The sequence below is a fragment of the Ursus maritimus genome, unplaced genomic scaffold (genome assembly GCF_017311325.1).
Source record: "Ursus maritimus isolate PB19 unplaced genomic scaffold, ASM1731132v1 scaffold_32, whole genome shotgun sequence".
Classification (NCBI taxonomy): domain Eukaryota; kingdom Metazoa; phylum Chordata; class Mammalia; order Carnivora; family Ursidae; genus Ursus; species Ursus maritimus.
The window spans coordinates 28,510,573-28,531,666 of record NW_024425786.1 but is presented as its reverse complement, the minus strand read 5'-3'; the positions used below and the strand labels follow the sequence as shown (position 1 = coordinate 28,531,666).

General features: G+C 47.9%; 2 protein-coding genes across 2 annotated transcripts; one reads left to right on the top strand and one right to left on the bottom strand.

Moving 5' to 3' along the window:
* Positions 1-1,012: 1,012 nt before the first annotated feature.
* DNALI1 (dynein axonemal light intermediate chain 1) lies at positions 1,013-7,447 on the bottom strand. The gene is made up of 6 exons (XM_008694377.2): positions 7,315-7,447; positions 6,644-6,789; positions 4,676-4,845; positions 3,526-3,704; positions 3,021-3,185; positions 1,013-1,187 (listed from the first exon to the last, which is right to left on the bottom strand). The coding sequence occupies exons 1-6, from the start codon at positions 7,393-7,395 to the stop codon at positions 1,152-1,154; spliced, it is 777 nt and encodes a 258-aa protein (XP_008692599.2). The 5' UTR covers positions 7,396-7,447; the 3' UTR covers positions 1,013-1,151.
* Positions 7,448-8,648: 1,201 nt separating this feature from the next.
* Positions 8,649-19,257, top strand: SNIP1 (Smad nuclear interacting protein 1). Its single transcript, XM_008694793.2, has 4 exons — positions 8,649-8,924; positions 10,176-10,278; positions 16,287-16,885; positions 17,774-19,257. Exons 1-4 carry the CDS (start codon positions 8,698-8,700, stop codon positions 18,036-18,038), a joined length of 1,194 nt encoding a protein of 397 aa, XP_008693015.2. The 5' UTR covers positions 8,649-8,697; the 3' UTR covers positions 18,039-19,257.
* The last annotated feature ends 1,837 nt before the right edge of the window (positions 19,258-21,094 follow it).

The window sequence follows — 21,094 nt, the reverse complement described above, 5'->3', positions numbered from 1 at the left end:
ACTCGGAATACAGCTCTTCTTGTCGGGCCGCCCTTCTCCCAGTGAGCCTTGGAGCCTTAACGGACGAGCCCCACTAAGGAGGGTCCTTCTTGGCACCTCCTCGGGGGAACGCCGAGCAGCTTGAGGCACTCCGGCCACGCGGACACGTTCGTGCCTTCCTAGGTATGTTCCTCGTGCAATCTGAACGAAGGGTGTGAGTCACCCATCTTGCTGAGCTAGCGCACCCTGGACGGCCTTAAATGAGAGGTCTGCGTCGCTCACTTACTCTTCTGGGTGTGCGAAACCAGGAGCCGCCGTGGGCCTCTGAACGGAGTTTAACCGGAGGGTAGTAAAATGCAGTCTACAGGCCGTAGCCTGATCGTTAATAGTTAGAGCCGCGCGTGCGGTTTGGGAACCTCTCCAGTTGTTCGCTAACCATAGCTAGTTCGAGGGGCATAGGGTCAGGGTGTGATTTTCTGCAGAATAAGATGAACAAACCAAATCAGGGCTCCTGAGGCGCAGGCAGCTTCTAGTGGACCTCATGACTTGGGTGCCTTCCCAGCAAACATTTACTTTCTCGGAAGCCGTGGCTTTGACTCTGCCATTGCTGTTTCACCTGGGCAGTCTGAGACTAGGGAAGGGGGTGTGGTGGCCTGGGCGGGCAGGGGTAAAATGACCTAGTATAAACGCAGAACTCCAGCATGAGTCCTTAGAACCGCACTGGGGTGGGGGATGGTGAGAGACCTCAAGGGATAGACTGAGGCCACAGCAGCCCACGGTCAGGTACAAGATACGTCATGGACCAGAAGCGGGACAGGAAGGTGGCTCATGTGGCTAGAAGTAATGCATAGTATGGAGCAGTGGTGGGAAGGCAGTTGGTTCACCTGCTAGGGATATGGCAGGAAGCCTTACTTTCCGAGCTGGCCAATCCCAAGGTTGGTCACATACGGAGACTGGGCTGCAGCACCTTCCACTGCCCAGCGAGGAGCCTGGCTGCCAGACCTAAGTGTTCGTGCCATTGGGGCAACGTGTGGCTTCTGACAAACATGTAGGTGGGGATGGGGGGGGGGTCCGGGGAGGGTAGGGCCCGTTCACTCAGGAAACTAGCTTTTTTTTATTACAACGGGCTTAGGATGGGGTAGCAGTGCTCGCTGAGACCCATGTGGAAGTGATCACTTCTTTGGTGCAATAATGCCTTCCAGTTGGGCCTGAAAAACAAAAACAAACTCCGTTAATATTTGAAGTTTGTAGCCTTTAGCGGAGAGGTGATAAAGTCCCCAGGAAGAATCCAGTGCTGCCCCGCCAAGTGTTTTTCCCCTCATTCCCCATTCCATATTTCATAGATTAGCTGGTTTCGGGCTTGGCATCCAGTCTTGCTACATTAGGAGAAACCAGAGCTGTCCTGATTTCCATACAATAATGGCTCCGCGTATAATATAAAGCACTGAAAAGGAAATTGAATAAAAGTTGTTGAAATAGTGGTTTTTCATGGCTCAGATTTCAGGCCTGAAATGCTAAGGTAAACATCTGGCTCTCTGCTTCGGGATCCTGGGAGACCTGTGCTGGGACAAGAGGTTTGGGAAACAGCCATTTTTCAGCCACCGAGACAACTTGACACCCAATTAGAGAAAATTGCTACCAGGAAGTAGGGAGCTGTCCATCTTGTATGTAAAGCTTAAGACACTTGGGAGTTATTTACTCTGCTCCTCCGGCAGCCAGTAAAATAATTTACTATCATGGTGTGTGGACAGATCTTTAAGTAGGTCCATCCTGGGGACTGCAAGCACTGCTTTATTTGCAGTACAGCTTGGAGCCAATAAAAATAACTCACTTCTAAAGAGCCCTTCACCCTGGGGATGACAAGGTTGCTTGTAAACGTTAGAACGATGCCAAGGTACTCTGCTTTGCTCCTGCTGCTGGTACCACAAGGAACTGAGGAACTCGGGCTTAACATAAAGGAACACGGCAGATAAGGCACGCGGCTTCAGAAGCTGCTAAGTAAACAGATTCATGTCTGGCTGTGAAGTTTCTAGCTTTTCTTTGTTAAACTCAGCAACAGAAAAATCTGTCATCCTGCCCCAGCAGTTCATACAAGCCCTTCTTTAGCTCAAGTGCCTGTCCTTGGTGAAACCCCAGGAAGCCTGCCAATCACAAGAATGTGAGCTTTCCATGAGACTGGGAGGGAAGGGAGAGAACATCCAGGGGCGCCTCTGGCCAGGGCCATCACTACACATCAACAGGTCCCATATCTAGAACAATGGTTCTCGAACTTCAGCGAGCACCAGAATCGCCCGCAGACCTTGTTAGGTTGTTGGGCTCCAACCCGAACGTTTCTGATTCAGTAGATGTGGGATAGGCCCACTAATTTGTATTTCTAAGAGTTCCCAGGTGATGATGCCGGTCTGGGGCCCAGCCTTAGAGAACCTTCAGATCCCATAGAGAGCCTGGAATTTCAGACGCCTGGTCCTGCTTCAGCTCAGCTGGATAAAAGTAAACCACTGGCAAAGGGACTTTGAGGAAAAACACCTACAGTTGAGTTCCTCTGACCACACACCTGGGGGAGGCTCCTAATTTGAAATGGTTCTTCCCTCTCAAACGGCCCTCCCTGCCCACCCCAAATGCCATGCCTCGGAGGGGCTGCAGGCGGGAAAGCCCTCCCCTAAATGCCTGCTGAAGAGATACAGCCCACACTAGGAAGGCTCCAAAACACCAGCTGTCATGGGACAGAAGTTCCATTTTCTGCCATATCCACCTCTCCTGGAGGATGGGCAACTTTTTTCCAAGGGGAAAAAACCCTCCACCGGAGAGCGGGGCTGAGGTGTTGTGGGAATTCAGAGCCAGATGGATGGAGAAGCTGCATAATGAACCCTCACCCCGCCCCCACATCAGCTCCCTTTACTTCTTGGCAGGACGTGTGGACAAGTACGCTGAATCCTCTGTAGGAAACGGAGCCGCCGCCTGGCCCCCGCGTGGTGGTGGGGGGCAGCAGGCAGGAGCCCCTCCACCTGCGCCTGCCGTGGAGGAGGCTTGGGGGGGCCCACCTTCAGCTGCTGATTCGTCCGCTTGAGGAACTGAATCTCCTCGTTGTGCTTTTTCTCCTCCACCAGTCTTCTCTCGATCTCCCGCTTCTCGGTGGCCTCACACTTGGCCTTCTGCTCGTTCGCTTGCCTCTCCAAATCTCTCTTTTCTGTTTCCAATTCTGCAATCTGAGGACAGAAACTCCGGTCATCCTGGGACGCTGCCAAGAGGACTGGGCGGTGTGAGTGCTTGGGTGGAGGGGTCCCGGGACACAGCTGTGCAACCCGACATTGCCAGGGTCTGTGCTGCCACCCAGTGGGAGGTCAGTGACTGGCATGGCACGTCCTCGAGGAGTGGGCTCTGCCGGCACCAGGCTGGCCAGCACACTCTGAACCCAGGGGTCCCCACAGACGGGAGGGCCAGGGCACCCTCAGAGGCCAGAATTTCATCTGGAATGACAACCCTGTGGCCCTGAGATTGACAGAAGGGTTCACAGAGGGCTGAAGCCTCGTGGTCAACCCCACTCACTTTCCTCTCCATGTCTGACTTCCCCTGTTCGGCCTGCAGGGCCTTCCTCATGCCGAAGGCCACGCTGCTCTCATACAAGGTCTGGTAGGCGGCAATGGTCATGCGGATCTCGTCCCGGACTCTCAGCAACAGCAGCCCCCTCTCCGCACAGTTGATGGTGACCTCCCGGATCAGCTCGTCTTCCAAAGCACACACACAATGAGTTCAGTAGGGCAGGTGGGAGGGAACTGCGCCACGTCTGTGGCTCACCACCCTTCCTACTGGGGACGGTGCAGCGTGTGTCTTCCCCACTTGGAGACAGAGGCCCCAGGAGCCTTGCCAGACAGCCACTGCTCTGAATTTGGTGCTTTGGAGGACAGGCAGTTGGCGAGCCCAGGGCAGAGGGAGACTGGAGCCCTTGGGTTTGCTTGTATCCAGGAGGCCCCTCTGACCCCCCCTCAGGTAGAAACCCCACGGTCCTACCCAGAGAAATCTGACTTTCCAGTTTGAGGATGGTGGCTACTTTAAAGCAGCTGGGAACTCGTGTGTGCCCCTTTGGTTGGACGGGCTGGGGGCTGCAAACAGTAGGAATCAGAGCTTGCCCACCCATCTCTTCCATAGATGCTGACGTGGCAAGCAAACCATAATCATCCTCAGACTGAAGGGAGCCTGCTGGCCACAGGGTTTGGTGGCAGTCTGAATGTCAGAGTCCACACAGGCCAGTGAGTTTGGGTTGGGGGACAGCCATTTGACACTATCACTTAAATCTTTTGTGATTGTCGGTTAATAGCACATTATCCTGAAATATCTTTCTGGGCCAAGGGCTGAATGTTGATGGATGGATATAAATACAGAACATTAATCTTTCTGATTAAAAATCTAACAGGCTTTTTATCTAAAAAAATACTTAAAAAAAAGATTTAAAATGGAAATTCTCGTCTTCAAACATTTGCTAAGAGGTTAGGAACCAGGTGGCCAGGTTGGCTGGCAGATGAGGGGACATTCAGCAGTTCCTGGGGCGGCGGGCAGGGAGGGGGAGACAAGACGATTCCAGGATGCGGTGGGCTTCAGCTCAGGGATACTCAGAGCCTGGGTGTGTGCTCAAGGGGAAGGCAGGAGGTAGGAGAGCACTGCATGTCCCCCCAAACCCAGCCTGCGCCAGGTCACTCACCAAAACACTGCGAGTAGAGCTCCCTGCGCACGGGACAGATGCCGGTCTCCCTGGCCTGGCGCTGCTGCAGCTTCAGGTCCAGCTGCTCCTGCAGATGTACCACGTCCATCCTGGTGCTGGGGGTGCTGGACACCTGCTGGATCCATAGCTGCGTGTCCTCCACCCACTCCCTGCGGCGCAGACACAGCCAGGCTGAGCAAACCCCCAGCTAGTGGGGCCTCGGACGTGAGCAGAGACAGCCCCTTCGGTTCTCTGCCTGAGCAGGAACAGTCACCCACCCACCAGAATCTTCCATCCCTCTCTCCTCCTTGGGGAGTGTGGGGCTCCACAGCCACACCCACTAAGCCACCTCCACGGGGCCTCTACCTCAGAGCGGGGCAATCTCTACCCTCCTATGGCTCTCTGTGAAATCATCACCCATGTTCCAGATCTTACCCTCCTAATGAGTTGAGGACAGATTCATGGGCCTTGTTGCTTGATTGGAACAGAAGGCCCAGTGAGAATTTCCCACTGATTTGTGCGGTGGGAGGCACAGGGCACCATAAACCTTGTGCCAGCCAGAAAGGGGCAAATGTGTGCAGTGGGGAGCTTTCTGAAGGCGTGTGCCTATGTGGTCCCCTCCCCGCTCTCCCCTCCCTCCATCCCCCAATAAACCTTGTGTTAAGAGGCATGGCCAGGTTCCAGAATCACAAGGAGGGAGCCTGAGGGTAGAATCACCATGGGGAGAGGATTTCCATTTATTGACAGGAGGGAATCACCTGAAAAATTACCCCTCCCTTCTTTGACTTCCATCTCGGATGAGACTGTAGTCACTCTTTTCATCACAGCCTTAGAAACTGTGCTGTCAACTTATTATATAAAGATAGTCGACAAAGCATGTCAGATAGTGATACACGTGGCTGCAGAAGGAAGGAGCAGGGTAAGGGGATGGTGAAGAAGGGAGAAGGTGCTCTTTTACAAGGATTCTCAAGGAAGGCCCCCCTTGAGGAAACCACGTTTGAGCAAGACCTGAGTAAAGAGACAGAAGGGAATGAGGTGGACATCGGGGGATGAGTATCCTTGGCAGTAGGAACAGCCTTCAAGGCCCTGAGGTGGAAGGGTGATGGAGTATTCCAGAGACAGTGAGCAGAGGCCCCTGTGGCATCAGCACACTGAACAAGAAGGAGAATAATGGGAGACAAGATCATGGATATACGAGGGGCCACATCGTGCCAACTCTTGTAGGTCATTGTAAGGACTTTGGATTTTAGTCGGGTTGACACAGGAAGCCATTAAAGAGTTCCTGGCAGAAGACTGGCATGGTCTGGCTTAGGATTTCAGGGCTGTTTGGAGAATAGATTGTAGGGGCAAAGAATGGAAGCAAGGTTTTCAGATAGGAGGCCACTGTAGGCGACAAACAGTGACGAGGAACAAAATGGTAGAAGCAGAGGGGGGTGGAAAGTGGTTAGATTTGGGATATAAATTTGAAGGAGGAGCCAAAATACTTGGATGAAGGATAGGACGTGTAATGTGAGAGACCAAAAGGAATGAAGGGTGGCCTGAGCCACAAGTAGAAAGGAGAAGACTGGGGATGAGTAGGTTGGGAGAGGGGCACATCGTGATTTAGTGTGGACATGCTGAGTTTGAGATGCCCAGGAGATACCTTCATGAAGATAATTAGGAAGCAGTAAAATATATGGGTCTGGACTTTAGAGGAAAGGACAGGGCTGCAGAGACACATTTGGGAGCCATCAGCATGCAGATGGTATTTAAAGCCATGAGCCTGGGTTTGAGCACTCAGGAAAAGAGGAGGATAGAGAAGAGGTCTCGCCCCACCCTTCTGGGATCCAGCCATCTGCAAGCTCTAGGAGTTCTGGGATGCTGGGCGGAAATCCTGGCCAGGAGCAGAGACAGGGTGCCTCTTCCTACATTCCAGTTCTGGGATGCAAAGCCTGGGCTTTCTCCCAGCCGCTGCTCCTATGTTTTTACCTTGGGGGTAGAATGGCATTCAAGATTTCTTCTGCCTGCTTTGTAGGATCTGGGACACAAGAAGTTGAGGGGAGCTTGGTCTTTGGTGGCTGTGGGACTGGACCGGAGGGTCCAGGCTGCTGGGGGCTGACTTTCAGTGGCCGTGCCTGAGAAGAATGGACAAGTTAGGGCAGGAGGTGATTCAGACACTAAACTCCACATACCCAAGCCCTCTGGGTTGCTGCCCCAGGTCTTCTAAACACCCCTCCCCTCTTCCCAGCTCACTTTCCCCGCCTCTCTTCTCAGAAGTTAAGTCTCACCTGAAGGAAGCCATGAAGAGTCTCTGGTCCCACCCTAGCCCAAGGCCTGTATCTCCTGAAACCAACGTTTCTGGCACGGGTGCTCAGCCCTCTAATGATGGAGCGAGCAATCACTACCAGATCTATTCTTGGACCAGCCTACTGTGAAAAAGAGTGAGCCCCATCCATCTCCGTGACTTCTTTCCTTATCCTAAATCTGCTCTCTGGGGTTACCCATCTGGGCTTTCTTGTACTGCTCTCCCATCTTCCTTCCCAATTCCCTTTGCTCCCAGTTGCGGCAGCACACGTCTCTTGGGACCCCGGATCCTCATCGCAGGGATCTTTCCCCATCCGAGCTTCCGGGCTCTCCCGCCCCAAGAGACCCGTCCTTACTTTGGGGCTCCGCTTTTCCGTATTCCGGCTCACCAACACCGGGGTGTCATACTTGAGCAGAGAGTCCGCAGGGGGGATCATGGCGGCGACGGGGATAGTAGCCCGGCGGCTGCCCCTCGAGTGTGCGCCTTGTTTGCCGTCACCATGGAAACTTCCTCTCCCTTCCTCGTGGCCTGGGCGGGGCTTCGGAGTGGGGCGGGGCCAGCAGCACGAGTTTCCGCTCAGCCTGCGTGAAAAATTCTCCTGGTGCTTACCTTATCAGGGTTCCTGCTTACTGGGTCGCCTTGATACTCTTGGACAGGCAAAACAGAAGTTCGAGTCCCTGCGCTGCATCTCGCTCGCAATTTGAATGAGGTGGCAGGTCACCTTCGCTGACCCCCAATTTTGTCACCTGCAAAAGGGGAATCATGTGACTTCTCAGTGAAGGCTTGGGGAAGATTCCCAGAGGAAGGCATCTGGAATTCCCAGGTTTTATTTATTTATTTATTTATTTATTTTTAAGATTTTTATTTATTTATTTGACACAGAGAGAGAGAGACAGCCAGCGAGAGAGAGAACACAAGCAGGGGGAGTGGGAGAAGTAGGCTACCAGCGTAGGAGCCTGATGTGGGGCTCGATCCGAGAACGCCGGGATCACGCCCTGAACCGAAGGCAGACGTTTAACGACTGAGCCAAGCAGGCGCCCCATGGAATTCCCAGGTTTTAAAAAGTGTTTTGGAGGCGCCTGGCTGGCTCAGTCAGTGGAGAGTGAGACTTTTGACCTGGGGGTAATGAGTTCAAGCCCCACCGCTGGCTGTAGAGATGACTTGAAAATAAAAAAATTTTAAAGAAAGTGTTTTGAATTAAATGTTGAAATGACAGCATAACATAAAGTTCAAGAAGAGAGGGGGAAATGCTAATGACTTGCCCACGGGCTACTATGTGTGATTCCATTTCCTTCTCTCCTTAACTTCGTATTTCCAAACCTAAATGTAATCACGGTTTGCGCACCATTATTTATCCCGCTTCTTTCGTTGAACAAATCAGGGATTCCTCCTTCTGTCACAGAGCTTGTAAACAGCGTTACGAATGGCGACAATTTCCTACTGCTGGGCATTCAGATTGTCTCCGTATTTAGTAATTACTAATAACGCGGCAGCAAACAGCCTCCAGGGGAGGTTTTTCCCAGAAGTTTCTTTTTGACACTTAAAACTCCCGCCACCCCAGTCCGTGCCTACAGCCCCGCCCGCTACAGAAACGTAGTCACGTGCTTAGCTCTCCGCCGCGAGGGTTTCTGGGAGATCGCGCACCCGGAAGCGGAAGTCCAGGGGTCAAGCCCGTCATTTCCTTTAGCGAGAGGAGCGCAACGGACTCCTTTTTCCTTCGCTCGGCTCGTATCTCAGCATGAAGGAGGTAAAGAGCGAGCGGGAGCGGGGGAGCCGGCGGAGGCACCGTGATGGGGACGTGGTGGCGGCGGCAGTGGTGGTGAAGGTGAAGCAGGAACGCCTCAGCCCGGAAGCCGCGCCTCCCGCCCACCGCCGCCCAGGTTCCTCTGGCGGTAGCGCTTCCCCGCCGGCCGGCGACCCGGGCCGCCCTGGTCACCGCGGGAACCGAGCCCGAGGAGGTAGCCGGTAAGTGGGAAGGCGCCCGGGATGGACTTGGGTCTGGCTCATTGAGAAAAGACAGGGCTAGCGTCAGAAGCACACCTTGAAATGCTGCGCGCCGCAGTTTGGATTTTATCTTAAGGTGTTGGAAGTGAACCGGTCGTGCTTGTGCTAAAGAATGTTTAATCTGGTACCTGTCACTTGCGCTAAGCGCCTGATGCCTAATGGGTAGGATCCCGCTCCTTCATCTCTGTGCCCAGCTCTTGGCCGAGTACGGCAGAGCAGATAGCACTGATCGGGTTTAAATAAAAGATTTTCCCCATCTGCCTGCAAATGGAGTGCTGGCGTTGGCTTTCCAGTGATCTGCCCCCAAAGGATTCCACGTTGAGAGCCTAGGCTAGCTACCTGGTAGAGATTTGTAAGAAAATCGTCTCTTGCTGGACTCGTTAATTTATTCCTTCAACATAGTTTTACTGCATGCTAAAGACGGCGTTAGGTACAGGGGCCTCAAGGGTGAACAAAATATATTGTCTTTGCCCTGGAGAAATTGATGTGCTCCAGCCTTGAGACAAAATAACAAGCAGATAAAATAGTTTCAGTTAGTAACAAGTATTAGGTTAAAGAAGAGGTTAAAACAGTATGATAGAGTTTGGAGGGAAGTGAGAGATGGCCTCTCTGAAAAGATGCCATTTGAGTTGAGATCCGAATGGTAAGAATAATCCAGTCTCGTAAAGATCCAGCCTGAGGAAACAATTCACGCAAAGAACCCGAAGCAGAATTAATGTGATTGTTCTAGAAATAGGGCGGAAATTGTCTAGTGATTGAGGAGAGTGGTAGGAGTGAGGTGGGAAAGGGAGGAGATAGAGCCAGAGGACTTGTTGATGGTTTGATGTGGTTGTGGGGGGAGGGCGTGGGGAGCATTGGTGGTGAGAGAGAAAAGAGTCAAGGGTGTTTTCTAGGGTTTTGGCTTGAGGAACAGAGTGGGTGGTGGTACCAGTTCCTGAGATGGCAGAGATGGAGGGAGGAAAGGGTTTTGAGGGATTGGGAAGCAAGAGTTATGCTCAGTGAGAAGTCTCCGTGGGGAGCCTTGTATGTGGGTCTGGAATTCAAGGAAGATGTCAGGGCTGGAGAGTGAGGTTCCCACCTCCTTTAATGTGAAACACAGAGCCGTTGACAAATGTGCTGTTTGTGTTAGTAGGTAAGCCTGATACTTGAAGTGAATTTATATGGGGGAAGGGAAATTGAGATAAAACCCTGTGTGTACCATGCTCTGGAAAGGTCCCCAGCCAAAAAGAAAAACAAGTCCTCAGGGAGAAGAAGCAAGTCTCCTCGAAGTAAGAGAAGCCGAAGCCCTCACCACTCAACAGTCAAAGTGAAACAGGTAAGTGTATTGAGATGTTTTGATACCAGGTCCAAATCTAGAACCTCCTCGGTCATAACAAACACAAAATCGTGTGTGTTTACCTGTACCTGCGATGGGTTTTTCTAGAAACTGGGTTGGTTTTTTGTTTTTTTCCCTGCTTGTTTTGTTAAACTTTTTACTTCGAGGTAATTGTTGATTTACATTCAGTGGTTAAAAAAATACAGAGGTATACTCTTTACTCTGTTTTTCCCACTGGTAATGTCTTACAGAATTCCAGTACAACATCAACAGGGAGAATATTGACATCGCTATAGTCAAGATACAGAACATTTCCATCACCACAAGGATCCATCATGTTGCCCTTGTGAAGTCTCACCTACTTCTCTCCCTCACCCACTTTACTCCTCAAGTCCTGGCAACTTCTAATCTGTTCTCCGTCTCTGTGATGTTGTCACTTGAAGAACTTTATGTAAATGGAATCATACGTGTAACCTTTAGGGATTGGCTTTTTTCACGCAGCACAGTTCTTTGGAAATTCACTCAGGTGGTTGTACCTGTCAGTGGTTCATTCCTTTTTATTGCTGAGTGATAGTCAGTGGTGTGGATTTAACCATTTGCCCATTGAAGAACATCTGGGTCATTTCCAGTTTCTGGCTATTATATATAAGGTTGCTCTGTAACATTTGCGTATAGGTTGTTGTGTGAACACGTCTTCATTTTTCTGGGATAAATGCCCAGGAGTGCAGTCGTTAGATTGTGTGGTAGTTGCATGCCAAACCGTGTTCCAGAGTGGCTGTGTTAGTTTGCTAGGGCTTCCATAACAAACTACCACAGACTGGATACCTTAAACAACAGAAATTAATCTTTTCACAACTGTGAAGGCTGAAGTCCAAGACCAAGGTGTCAGCAGGTTTTGTTTCTCCTGAGGCCTCTTTCCTTGGCTTGCAAATGCTACCTTCTTGTCTGTGTCCTCGCATGGCTCGTATCCTTGGTGTCTCTTCCTCTTCATATAAGGACACCAGTCATATTGGATTAGGGCTTTGCTGTTATCTTAACTTAATCACGTCTTTAAAGACCTTATCTCAATAAGAAAAAACAAAAGAAAAAAAAAAACCACACACACACCTCACAAAAATGGTACATTCTAAGGACGGTGGTTGGGATCTCAACATACGAATTTTGAGGGGGACACGATTCAGTCCCTACCAGTGACTGTACCATTTTACATTCCCACCTGTATTGTGCGTGAAGCAGTTTCTCTGCATCCTTACCAGCGTTTGGTATTGACATTATTTTTTGTTTCAGACATTCCAATAGATGTGTGGTGATATCTCATTGTGATTTTATTTACTTTTTATTTATTTTTAATTTTAAGTAGGCTCCACGCCCATCATGGGGCTTGAACTCACGACCTTGAGATCTAGAGTCCCATGCTCTACCACCTGAGCCAGATGCCCCTCTGATTGTGATTTTCCCTTGAGCGTCTTTTCATCTGCTTATTTGTCCTCTGTGTATCTTCTCAGGTGAAATGTCTCTTCATAGTCTTTTGCCTATTTTCTACTTGGGTGGTTGTTGTAGTTTTTTGAGTTTTTTTTTTTTCTTTTCTTAACCGTTGCATTTGTAGAGTTCTATATTACTAGACCTTTTTGGGTACGTGGTTTGCAAATATTTCTCTCCAATCTGTAGTTTGTCTTTTCCTTCACTGAGCAGAGTTTTTCTGAGAGTAAAAATGTTGTCATGAAGTCCAGTTTATCAACTTTTCCCTTAAGTATTTTTTTAATTTTTAAAAGATTTTATTTATTTGTCAGAGAGAGAGAGAATGCGCACAAGCAGGGGGAGCAGCAGGCAGAGGGAGAAGCAGGCTCCCCACTGAGCAAGGAGCTGGATGGGCTGGATCCCAGGGCTGGATCCCAGGATGCTGGAATCATGACCCAAGCTGAAGGCAGACACTTAACCGACTGAGTCACCCAGGCGTCCCTCCACCTTGCTTTGTATGGATTGTGCTTTCGGTGTCATGTCTAAGAACTTTTTACCTAGCTTTAGATCCTGAAGATTGTTTTTTCTTCAAAGTTTTACATTTAAGTCCATGATTTATTTTGAGTTTGTTTTGGTATAAGGTATGAGCCCTGGGTTGAGGTTCATTTTTTTTGCCTATGAATGTTCAGTTGCTGTGGCATCATTTCTTGAAAAGGCTGTCTTTCTTTCCTTAAATTGCTTTTGCTTCTTCATCAAAAATCAATTGGGAATATGTGTGTGGGTTTATTTCTGCTTCTCTATTTTGTTCCATTGATCTCTGTCATTCTGCCAGTACCACACAGTCTTGATTACGGTCGCTATATAGTAAGGCTTGAAATTGGGTAGACAGATTCTTCTCATTTTCTTAAAAATTGTTTAGCTATACTAGTTTCTTTGTCTTTCCATATAAATTTTATTTTTTTTAATTTTTTTATTTTTTTAAGATTTTATTTATTTATTTGACAGAGAGAGACTGCCAGCGAGAGAGGGAACACAAGCAGGGGGAGTGGGAGAGGAAGAAGCAGGCTCCCAGCGGAGGAGCCTGATGTGGGGCTCGATCCCACAACGCCGGGATCACGCCCTGAGCCAAAGGCAAACGCTTAACCGTTGTGCCACCCAGGCGCCCCTCCATATAAATTTTAGAACAATCTTGTCTATATAAAAAAAATCTTGCTAGTACTTGGGTAGAAATTGCAGGAAGCTGTATTTAGGGAAGAATTGGGTTTTTCTTGTTGTTAAAGATTGTATTTATTTATTTGACAGAGAGAGAAAGCATGTGTGCACACGCAGGGGGAGCGACAGGCAGAGTGAGAGGGAGAAGCCAGCTTGCCACTGAGCAGGGAGCCCGATGCGGGGCTCAATCCCAGGATGCTGATGCTTAATTGACTGAGCCACACAGGTGCCCTGAGAACTGGCTTTTTTTTTTTTTTTAAAGATTTTATTTATTTATTCGACAGAGACAGCCAGCGAGAGAGGGAACACAAGCAGGGGGAGTGGGAGAGGAAGAAGCAGGCTCACAGCAGAGGAGCCTGATATGGGGCTTGATCCCATAATGCCGGGATCACACCCTGAGCCGAAGGCAGACGCTTAACCGCTGTGCCACCCAGGCACCCCATTCTTGGGATTTTTTACGTAGACAATCATATCTTCACATAGGGACAGTTTTATTTCTTCCTTTACAATCTCTCTGCATTGTATTTCCTTGTCTTGCCTTATTACACTAAGTAGGACTTCCAGCACTGTGTTGAATGAGAGTACTGAGAGCAGACACCCTTGCTTTGCCCTCAAGAGAAGCATTCAGTCTTTTTTTTTTTTTTTAAAGATTATTTTATTTTATTTATTCATTCGACAGAGAGAGAGACAGCCAGCGAGAGAGGGAACACAAGCAGGGGGAGTGGGAGAGGAAGAAGCAGGCTCACAGTGGAAGAGCCTGATGTGGGGCTCGATCCCAACGCCGGGATCACGCCCTGAGCCGAAGGCAGACGCTCAACCGCTGTGCCACCCAGGCGCCCCAGCATTCAGTCTTTTTAAAGAAACTTTGTGTTACAATGTGCAAATAGACATTAAGAAAATGGATTATCCTGTTACTTTGAGAGACTGTGGGCCAGCTTTTTATTATCTTAAAGATACAAAGCCAGACAGCCTTGGAGGTGTGCAGTGTGAATTGATCAGGCACTGCTTTAGCTCTCTCGGAATGCAGCTCCCAGAACCACACCACCCAGATGAGGGCTGTCAACCACTTGTGCTGGTTTTCGTTTTTTTGGTTTTTGTTTTTTTCCAGTGTAGAGCTGGCAGCTCTTTACCTGTGGTTTCTAAATGAACATTTTACAATAAATCCTGGGACTTTTAGAATGGAACTTTTCTGTGCTTATTACTGTTTTGATGTATCTTCATTTGCTTATCTATGTTAACTTCCCTGCTGACCTCAGATTATCTCTTTAAAAGCTAATTTCTGTGTGTTAGTCAGCTGGAAACTTGGAAATGGCTCTTAAGCAATAGGGCTTGACAGGCAGTTGACACTAAGTGACTTTCACATGGCTTAATCCTAAGGAGGAATGCACACAGCGTCTGACTTAAGCATGACTTGTGCTTGCAGGCATTCTCTGAATTCACCTGAACCACCATTTAAGAAATCTTGATAGCGTGCTCATTGTAATAACACAGAAGTACATAAAGTAAAAAGTGAGAGTATGGGATATGTAGTGTATGGTTACTTCTCTCATTATCCCCGAAATCGCAGGCTCACCCCCCCCCCCAAAATCACCTGAATCCCCAGAGGCAACCCTTTTAATAGCTTGATATTTATACTTTAAGGCTCTATTATGCTTATGTTCTCCTTGTTTCCTTTATGTTTTAGTGTGCATCTCTGTGTGTTTCCTATGCAAAATTTTTAATTTAAAAAGAACCATGGGGTGCCTGGGTGGCTTAGTCGGTTAAGGGTCCTGGGATCAAGCCCTGCTTCCGGCTCCCTGCTGCAGGGAGCCTGCTTCTCCCTCTGCCCCTCCCCATGCTCATGCATTCTCTCTCTCAAATAAATAAATAAAATCTTTTTTAAAAAAATATTATATATATTATCCTGTTTATCAATAATTGAAATCTTAGTTATTTTGTGTTATCTGGTTATATAATTTGTCATACCCTTTTTTACTAATTTTGCCTGGTCTACCTGCCCATCTTTTTTTTTTTTTTACCCTGTGCGACGGGGTGGGGGTGGGCAGAGGGAGAGAGAATCTCCAGCAGACTTCCCACTGAGTGTAGAACCTGACACAGGGCTCAATCTCACAACCCTGAGATCATGACCTGAGCCGAAATCAAAAGTCCGACGTTTAAGCGACTGAGCCACCTAGGTGCCATGGTCTACATGTCTTTAAAAGGAGGACTGAGCATTAATTGGTCATTGGAATAGTGGATGAACAGAGCCTTATGGGGATTAGAATACAAGGGAGGTGGGGGGTGATGACCTAGAGTCTGTGGCTTCTTTTTGTGACTCATTTAATTGGGGATAAAGGACATAATGAGATTAGTCCTGGTAGGTGGTGGTGGCAAGCTTGTGAGTATCTTAAGGTAGAAGGGATGGGCATCTGAGGCTTCCTCTTGATGCTTGTCTTTGGAGGCTAGGAAGTCTAGAAAAACTGAATCCTGCTCTGAGCAAGCAGGCCTACACTTGACCCCTGTGTATAGCAGGGAGAAGGCCTTGGGAGCAGGGGAGGCCGTGAGATCTCAGTGCTCAGGATTTCCTCTTTACCTTTTCTAGGTGGGGCAGCCTTGCTCATAGCATGCAGGGCTCCCTCTTGAACTCTGATGCTTTGGTTATTAGTAAGGATAAGTTTATTATATTCATGTGTTCATTAGATATTTTTTAGGAAAATTGTTAATATCCTTTGCCCATTTTTTTCTGTTGAATTGTCTTTCTTACTGATTTATTTTTTTATTGCTATATTAATAAATGTTACGTGTTGCAGTTTCTACCAGGCTGATTTTCAATACTGAGTCTTTTTCAAGAAACCATGATATGTTTATCAATTTTTTTCAGATCTTTAAAAAATATCACTAAATTTTTACATGTTTCTTATTACATGTCTTACATACTTCTTAAATGTATTCCTTGGTATTGAACAATTTTTGTTACGTTGAAATGAGATCTTTTAAAATTATTACATTTTCATTTTTGACGTGAGAGATAACTAGTTTTTTCTTTACATGTTTATCTTGTACATGACTACTTAACTCTGTTAGTTCTGTTTTCTGTATATGCTTCCCTATGAGCGTGACTGTAGCTCCTCTAGTTTCTAGGGCTCTGAACCTGGACTTGCAGCGTTAGAGCTGTAGTCGGGTGACAGCGTGGAAATAGTCTGTGTAGCCTGGCAAGGGAATACAAGCACCACTGCTAATCATATTTCTGGGACATTTTGCTCTGAATACCAAAGTCCAAATCACAAGTGGCTTTTTGAATGCATCTTGTTCATGGAGTGTGGACTGCCTTTCATTTACTGGGTCTGTTTGAATTTTAGGAACGCGAGGATCATCCCCGGAGAGGACGGGAGGAACGGCAGCACCGGGAGCCATCGGGCCAGGAACACAGGCGAGCTAGAAACAGCGACCGCGACAGACACAGGGGCCATTCCCACCAGAGGAGAAGCCCTAATGAGAGGCCCGGGAGTGGGCAGGCTCAGGGACGGGACCGAGACGTTCAGAATCTACAGGCTCAGGACGCAGAGCGGGAGTTTTACAATGCCCGAAGACGGGAGAATCGCCAGAAGAATGAAGTCAGTGCTGGTGGTAATGAGTCTCAGGAGTTGGTTCCCCGACCTGGTGGCAACAGTAAAGACAAAGAGGTGCCCGTGAAAGAAAAGCCAAGCTTTGAACTCTCTGGGGCACTTCTTGAGGACACCAACACCTTCCGGGGTGTCGTCATTAAGTATAGTGAGCCCCCAGAAGCACGTATCCCCAAAAAACGATGGCGCCTCTACCCGTTTAAAAATGACGAGGTGCTTCCTGTCATGTACATCCATCGGCAGAGCGCCTACCTGCTGGGCAGGCACCGCCGCATAGCGGACATCCCAATCGATCATCCCTCCTGCTCGAAGCAGCACGCGGTCTTTCAGTATCGGTGAGTGTACGTTTGCAGGAAGAATCAGAAGTGTGGGCAGGAGCTGAGAGTCTAAGGATTACTAACATTTGTGTACATGTGTATGCAGAAAAATCCCAGACTCCTCAGATCTAATCTTCGTCTTAAGATTATGACTCTAACCGCCCTTTGAATAATCACTTACATTTTGGTGTCAAGAGATCCAGATTTTGAATCCTGCCACTGCTACTTTCCAGACGTTTGACCTGGGGCAGGCCACACTCTGTGCCTCAGTTTCTCCCTACCTCAAAGGGCTATTTTGGGGGTTAAATGGAAGTGTACCTGAAAGTGGCTGGCACGTGTGTTCACTAATCTGTAGTTGACCGTTTGTGTAAGACATCTGTTACTGTTTGATCGTCATAACACTCCTGTGAGGAGGATAGGTCAGCTGTCCATATCCCCATTCGACGGGTGAGAGGATTGAAGCTCAGCAGAGTCTAATAAGTGATCTGGTTCAAAGGTAGCTCTCTTGACTTTGATGTCAAAATCCACTGCTTTGTTCCCATTGGGACAGGAGCTAAAATGTGCTGAAAAACATGTTGAAATCAAGAAGCATTATCTTGATTATAAACAACACAAAAATGTATTCTCTTAATCATGGCAAGAGGTCTTGGATTCTGATTTTAAACTTTTGATCTACCATGAATTTCCTTCCCTACTCCCTCGATAATCAGTTCCCGCCTTTTCTAAGTATATTTAACTTGCTCCCAATTTCCAGATCCAAGGCCTTACCTTCCCCTTGATTTCCTAGAGTTTGGACTTGAACTGTGTTCAAGGCAGGTCATTGCCAGGTTTAGGCCGTGTTAGCAAAATGCTGGGTGGTCTGAGGTAGGATTTTGCTGACAAGTTTCTCTCTTTTATCTCTGCTAGGCTTGTGGAATATACCCGCGCTGATGGGACAGTTGGCCGAAGGGTGAGGCCCTACATCATTGACCTTGGCTCAGGCAATGGAACGTTCTTGAACAACAAGCGCATTGAGCCACAGAGATACTATGAACTAAAGGAAAAGGATGTACTTAAATTTGGGTTCAGCAGCAGAGAGTATGTCTTGCTTCACGAGTCCTCTGACACCTCCGAAGTAGACAGGAAAGAAGATGAGGATGACGAGGAGGAAGAGGAAGTATCTGACAGCTAGCAAACTAAGAAACAGCCCAAACTCTCGAGAGACCTTTTCTTTCTTTAAAGGTTTTGGGATTGAGTCAGAGAGCATGGTGCTCTCTGTAGCGCCTCTTATCGCCTTAAGTCTTCCTCTGTTGCTGACCACCTTATGTTGTAGTGTAAGAAAACTGACTGCTGTTTGGTTGAACTTTTTTCTGTGGCACATCAGCCCCTTGCCTGTGGGCATTTGTTTTCAGAACAGTCTCACCAACACATCGTGTTTTAGTCGAAGCATCGTGGCTTTAGTTGGTGCTTTCAGAACTGCTGCCTAGGAAGCTACAAACCCTTGGTTCAAGGGGAGTCGTGGCTTGTTCTCTTTGTACAGTTACTTTATTTATATAGTGGTTAAGCTTTGTGGACTGGGTTTGTTTTTGTGTTTGTTTTGGGGGGCAAACCCCTGAACAGAGAATCTTCCTAAGCTTTGGTTGTCACCAAAACAGCCTCCATTATATACCAAAGCTTTGACCTGGTTGAGCTCTTGAGTCACAGAAGTTGATTTTGCACTTCATTTTTGGGGGGTGGGAATTGACCACATGACCTCATTATTAACTGTTGGACTTAAACAGATGCTTTGTGGAACCTGCCGAAGCATACGACTGTGTGGGGAGAGCCTGGCTCCCGCAGCGGGTGCTGACTTCACGTCAGGAGAGGCTGAACTGGGTCGCGGATCGGTTTCCTGTGAGAGAATTCTGATTTCTCCATAGAGCATGTACATAACAGTTTTGATCATCCTATCTATTCAACTTTGCATTTTTATTCAAATGTTATCTCTTTCCTTCTTGCAAAACAGTGTCATTTATGTAGCACGGTCCATGCTTTCTTCTAACACGTATGTATATGTGTAAAGGAGGTTGTGTAGTTGACACGTTTCATCTTTTTAAAAAACGTTCAGAGAGGTTGTATTTACTTTCCCAAGGCTGGAAAGCAAGGGAGTTGCCCTGTTTCCTAATTTTCCACAGAGGAATATGTGTAAGTAGCAGAGTTGTAACTACTTACATATAGTGTGTGTGTGAGTGTGTGTGTGTTGTGTGTACATAAACGTGTGAGTGAGAGAACTGCAAACTGATTTTCATATGAGAATGTTTTGTGATGTAAATGTAATACTACATTATAGGCAAAGGCCTCCCTGCATTTGAATAGCAGGTTTTCATTTATATGTATTTTTGGGATAAAAAATAATAAAATTTGTAAATATAGCCCCATTTCAAAGGGTTATCCTTTCTTGGCAGAGAGGACCTTGTGTTTATAGGTCCATTTGCAGCTACAGGAATCTTTGTATCAGTATTTTTGAGGTAAGCGTAGGTAGTTGCAGATGGTGTGCTGGGGCGAGCCCAGGAAATAGTGAGGTTGGGGCCAGCAGCAGCTCTGGAAGCCAGGCCCTCACCCATCAGCGAGTGAGTGCTGGTCCTGATGTAGCACTGTTTTCTGAATTGGGAGGGAAGGGGTTTTCCTTTCCAGAATAGTCCATTAGGGCAGGTTCTACATAGCAGGTCTTGTACCAGTTGATCCCTGTCCCTGCTATGTTGCCCTCGGGTGGTGGGGGGCGGGGAGGTGGGGCGTGATACAACTCAGTGCTGCTGCCCGCCATTCCTCTTGGAAACTTGTTAGACTGTGAGATTGTCTTCCCACCTACCCATGTGGACTCAGGACTAAGTGCTGACAAGTGTGGGGAGGGGCAGCTGACTAGTATTGATGCAAAAGAAAGGAAAAGATCCCCTGAAAGAGTGAATACTTAATGAGGTCAGTTAGATGTAGGGAAGCTCTAACAAGAGAGCAGTTAGCATCCCTCCTCCATGTGCTCCACACTGGCCACTGTGACCTCTACTTTCCTAATTTTCCTATCTGCCATAGACCCCCTGTTGCATATGTGTGTCCCTGAAAGGTAGGTTTTGTTTTCATGGATCCAGACCGATGGCTTTCTCTTGCTGCGATTAGGCACTAATCTGGCCTCCAGGGCCTTCTGTTCAGTTTGTGCTCCTACTACTGCTTCCAGTGAGCCTTGGGCTTTGCCGCAAACACCATCCTGCTCAGGAGCATGATAGGTGACCACTTGGCCTACATTCTTCAATAAGAGGTCCCAATTGTGAAGAAAACTTGCTTTAGTGGAGGAATAGCTTCTTGCATTAAGAGATTCTAAATGTCAAACATCTGGGAAGGTGCCCCCCAACACACCCACATACTTGGTCGGGGCGCCCAGGTGGCTCAGTCGGTTAAGCGTCTGACTTTAGCTCAGGTCATGATTTCACGGTCTTGGGATTGAGCTCTGTGTCAGGGTCCTCACTCAGCGCAGGGTCTGCTTGTCCATCTCCCTTCGCCCTGTCCCTCCTTGTGTACGTGCTTGTGCTTGCTCACTCTCATAAATAAAAAATTTTTTTTTTAAGATTTTATTTATTTGAGAGAGAGTGAGAGAGCACACAAGTAGGGAGAGAGGGAGAAGAGGGCTCGATCCCAGGATCCTGGGATCGTGACCCGACCTAAAGGTAGACACCCAAACAACTGAGCCACCCAGGCACCCCATAAATAAATCTTAAAAAAAGAGGGTCAAAGAAGACGCTGCCCATTGCCAAAGCCAGATATCACTAGTGGACTTCTCATTTGAAGTTGACATAATCCTAAAGCTTTCGTCTTGAATTCTTTGCTTGGAAACTCATGTTCCTCCCAGCCATTTGCAACTTCTTTATTCTCCAGCATTCTCCCCACTGGCTGCAAATCGGTGTTGTCAAAACCAAGCTATCTATAAAGCAGCACTTTGTTTCTGAGCCCCTCTCCCAAAACCTGTGGTGGTCTGCAGTTCTGCTGAAGTATAGGACAGAATCTTCAGGTTTTCCCCATCAAACCTCTTCTTAGTCACCTCGTTCCCTCATTTGAACATGGACAAAGGACACTTCGTTAAGAGCAACTGGTGATACAGCTTTCAGATACTTTTACTGTATTCTGGTGATAAGTAAAAGCAGAGTAATCAATTCAGATAAGTTTTTTTTTTAATTTTTGTATTCATGTATGGAGTACGCCAGTATACAATATAGCTTGGTT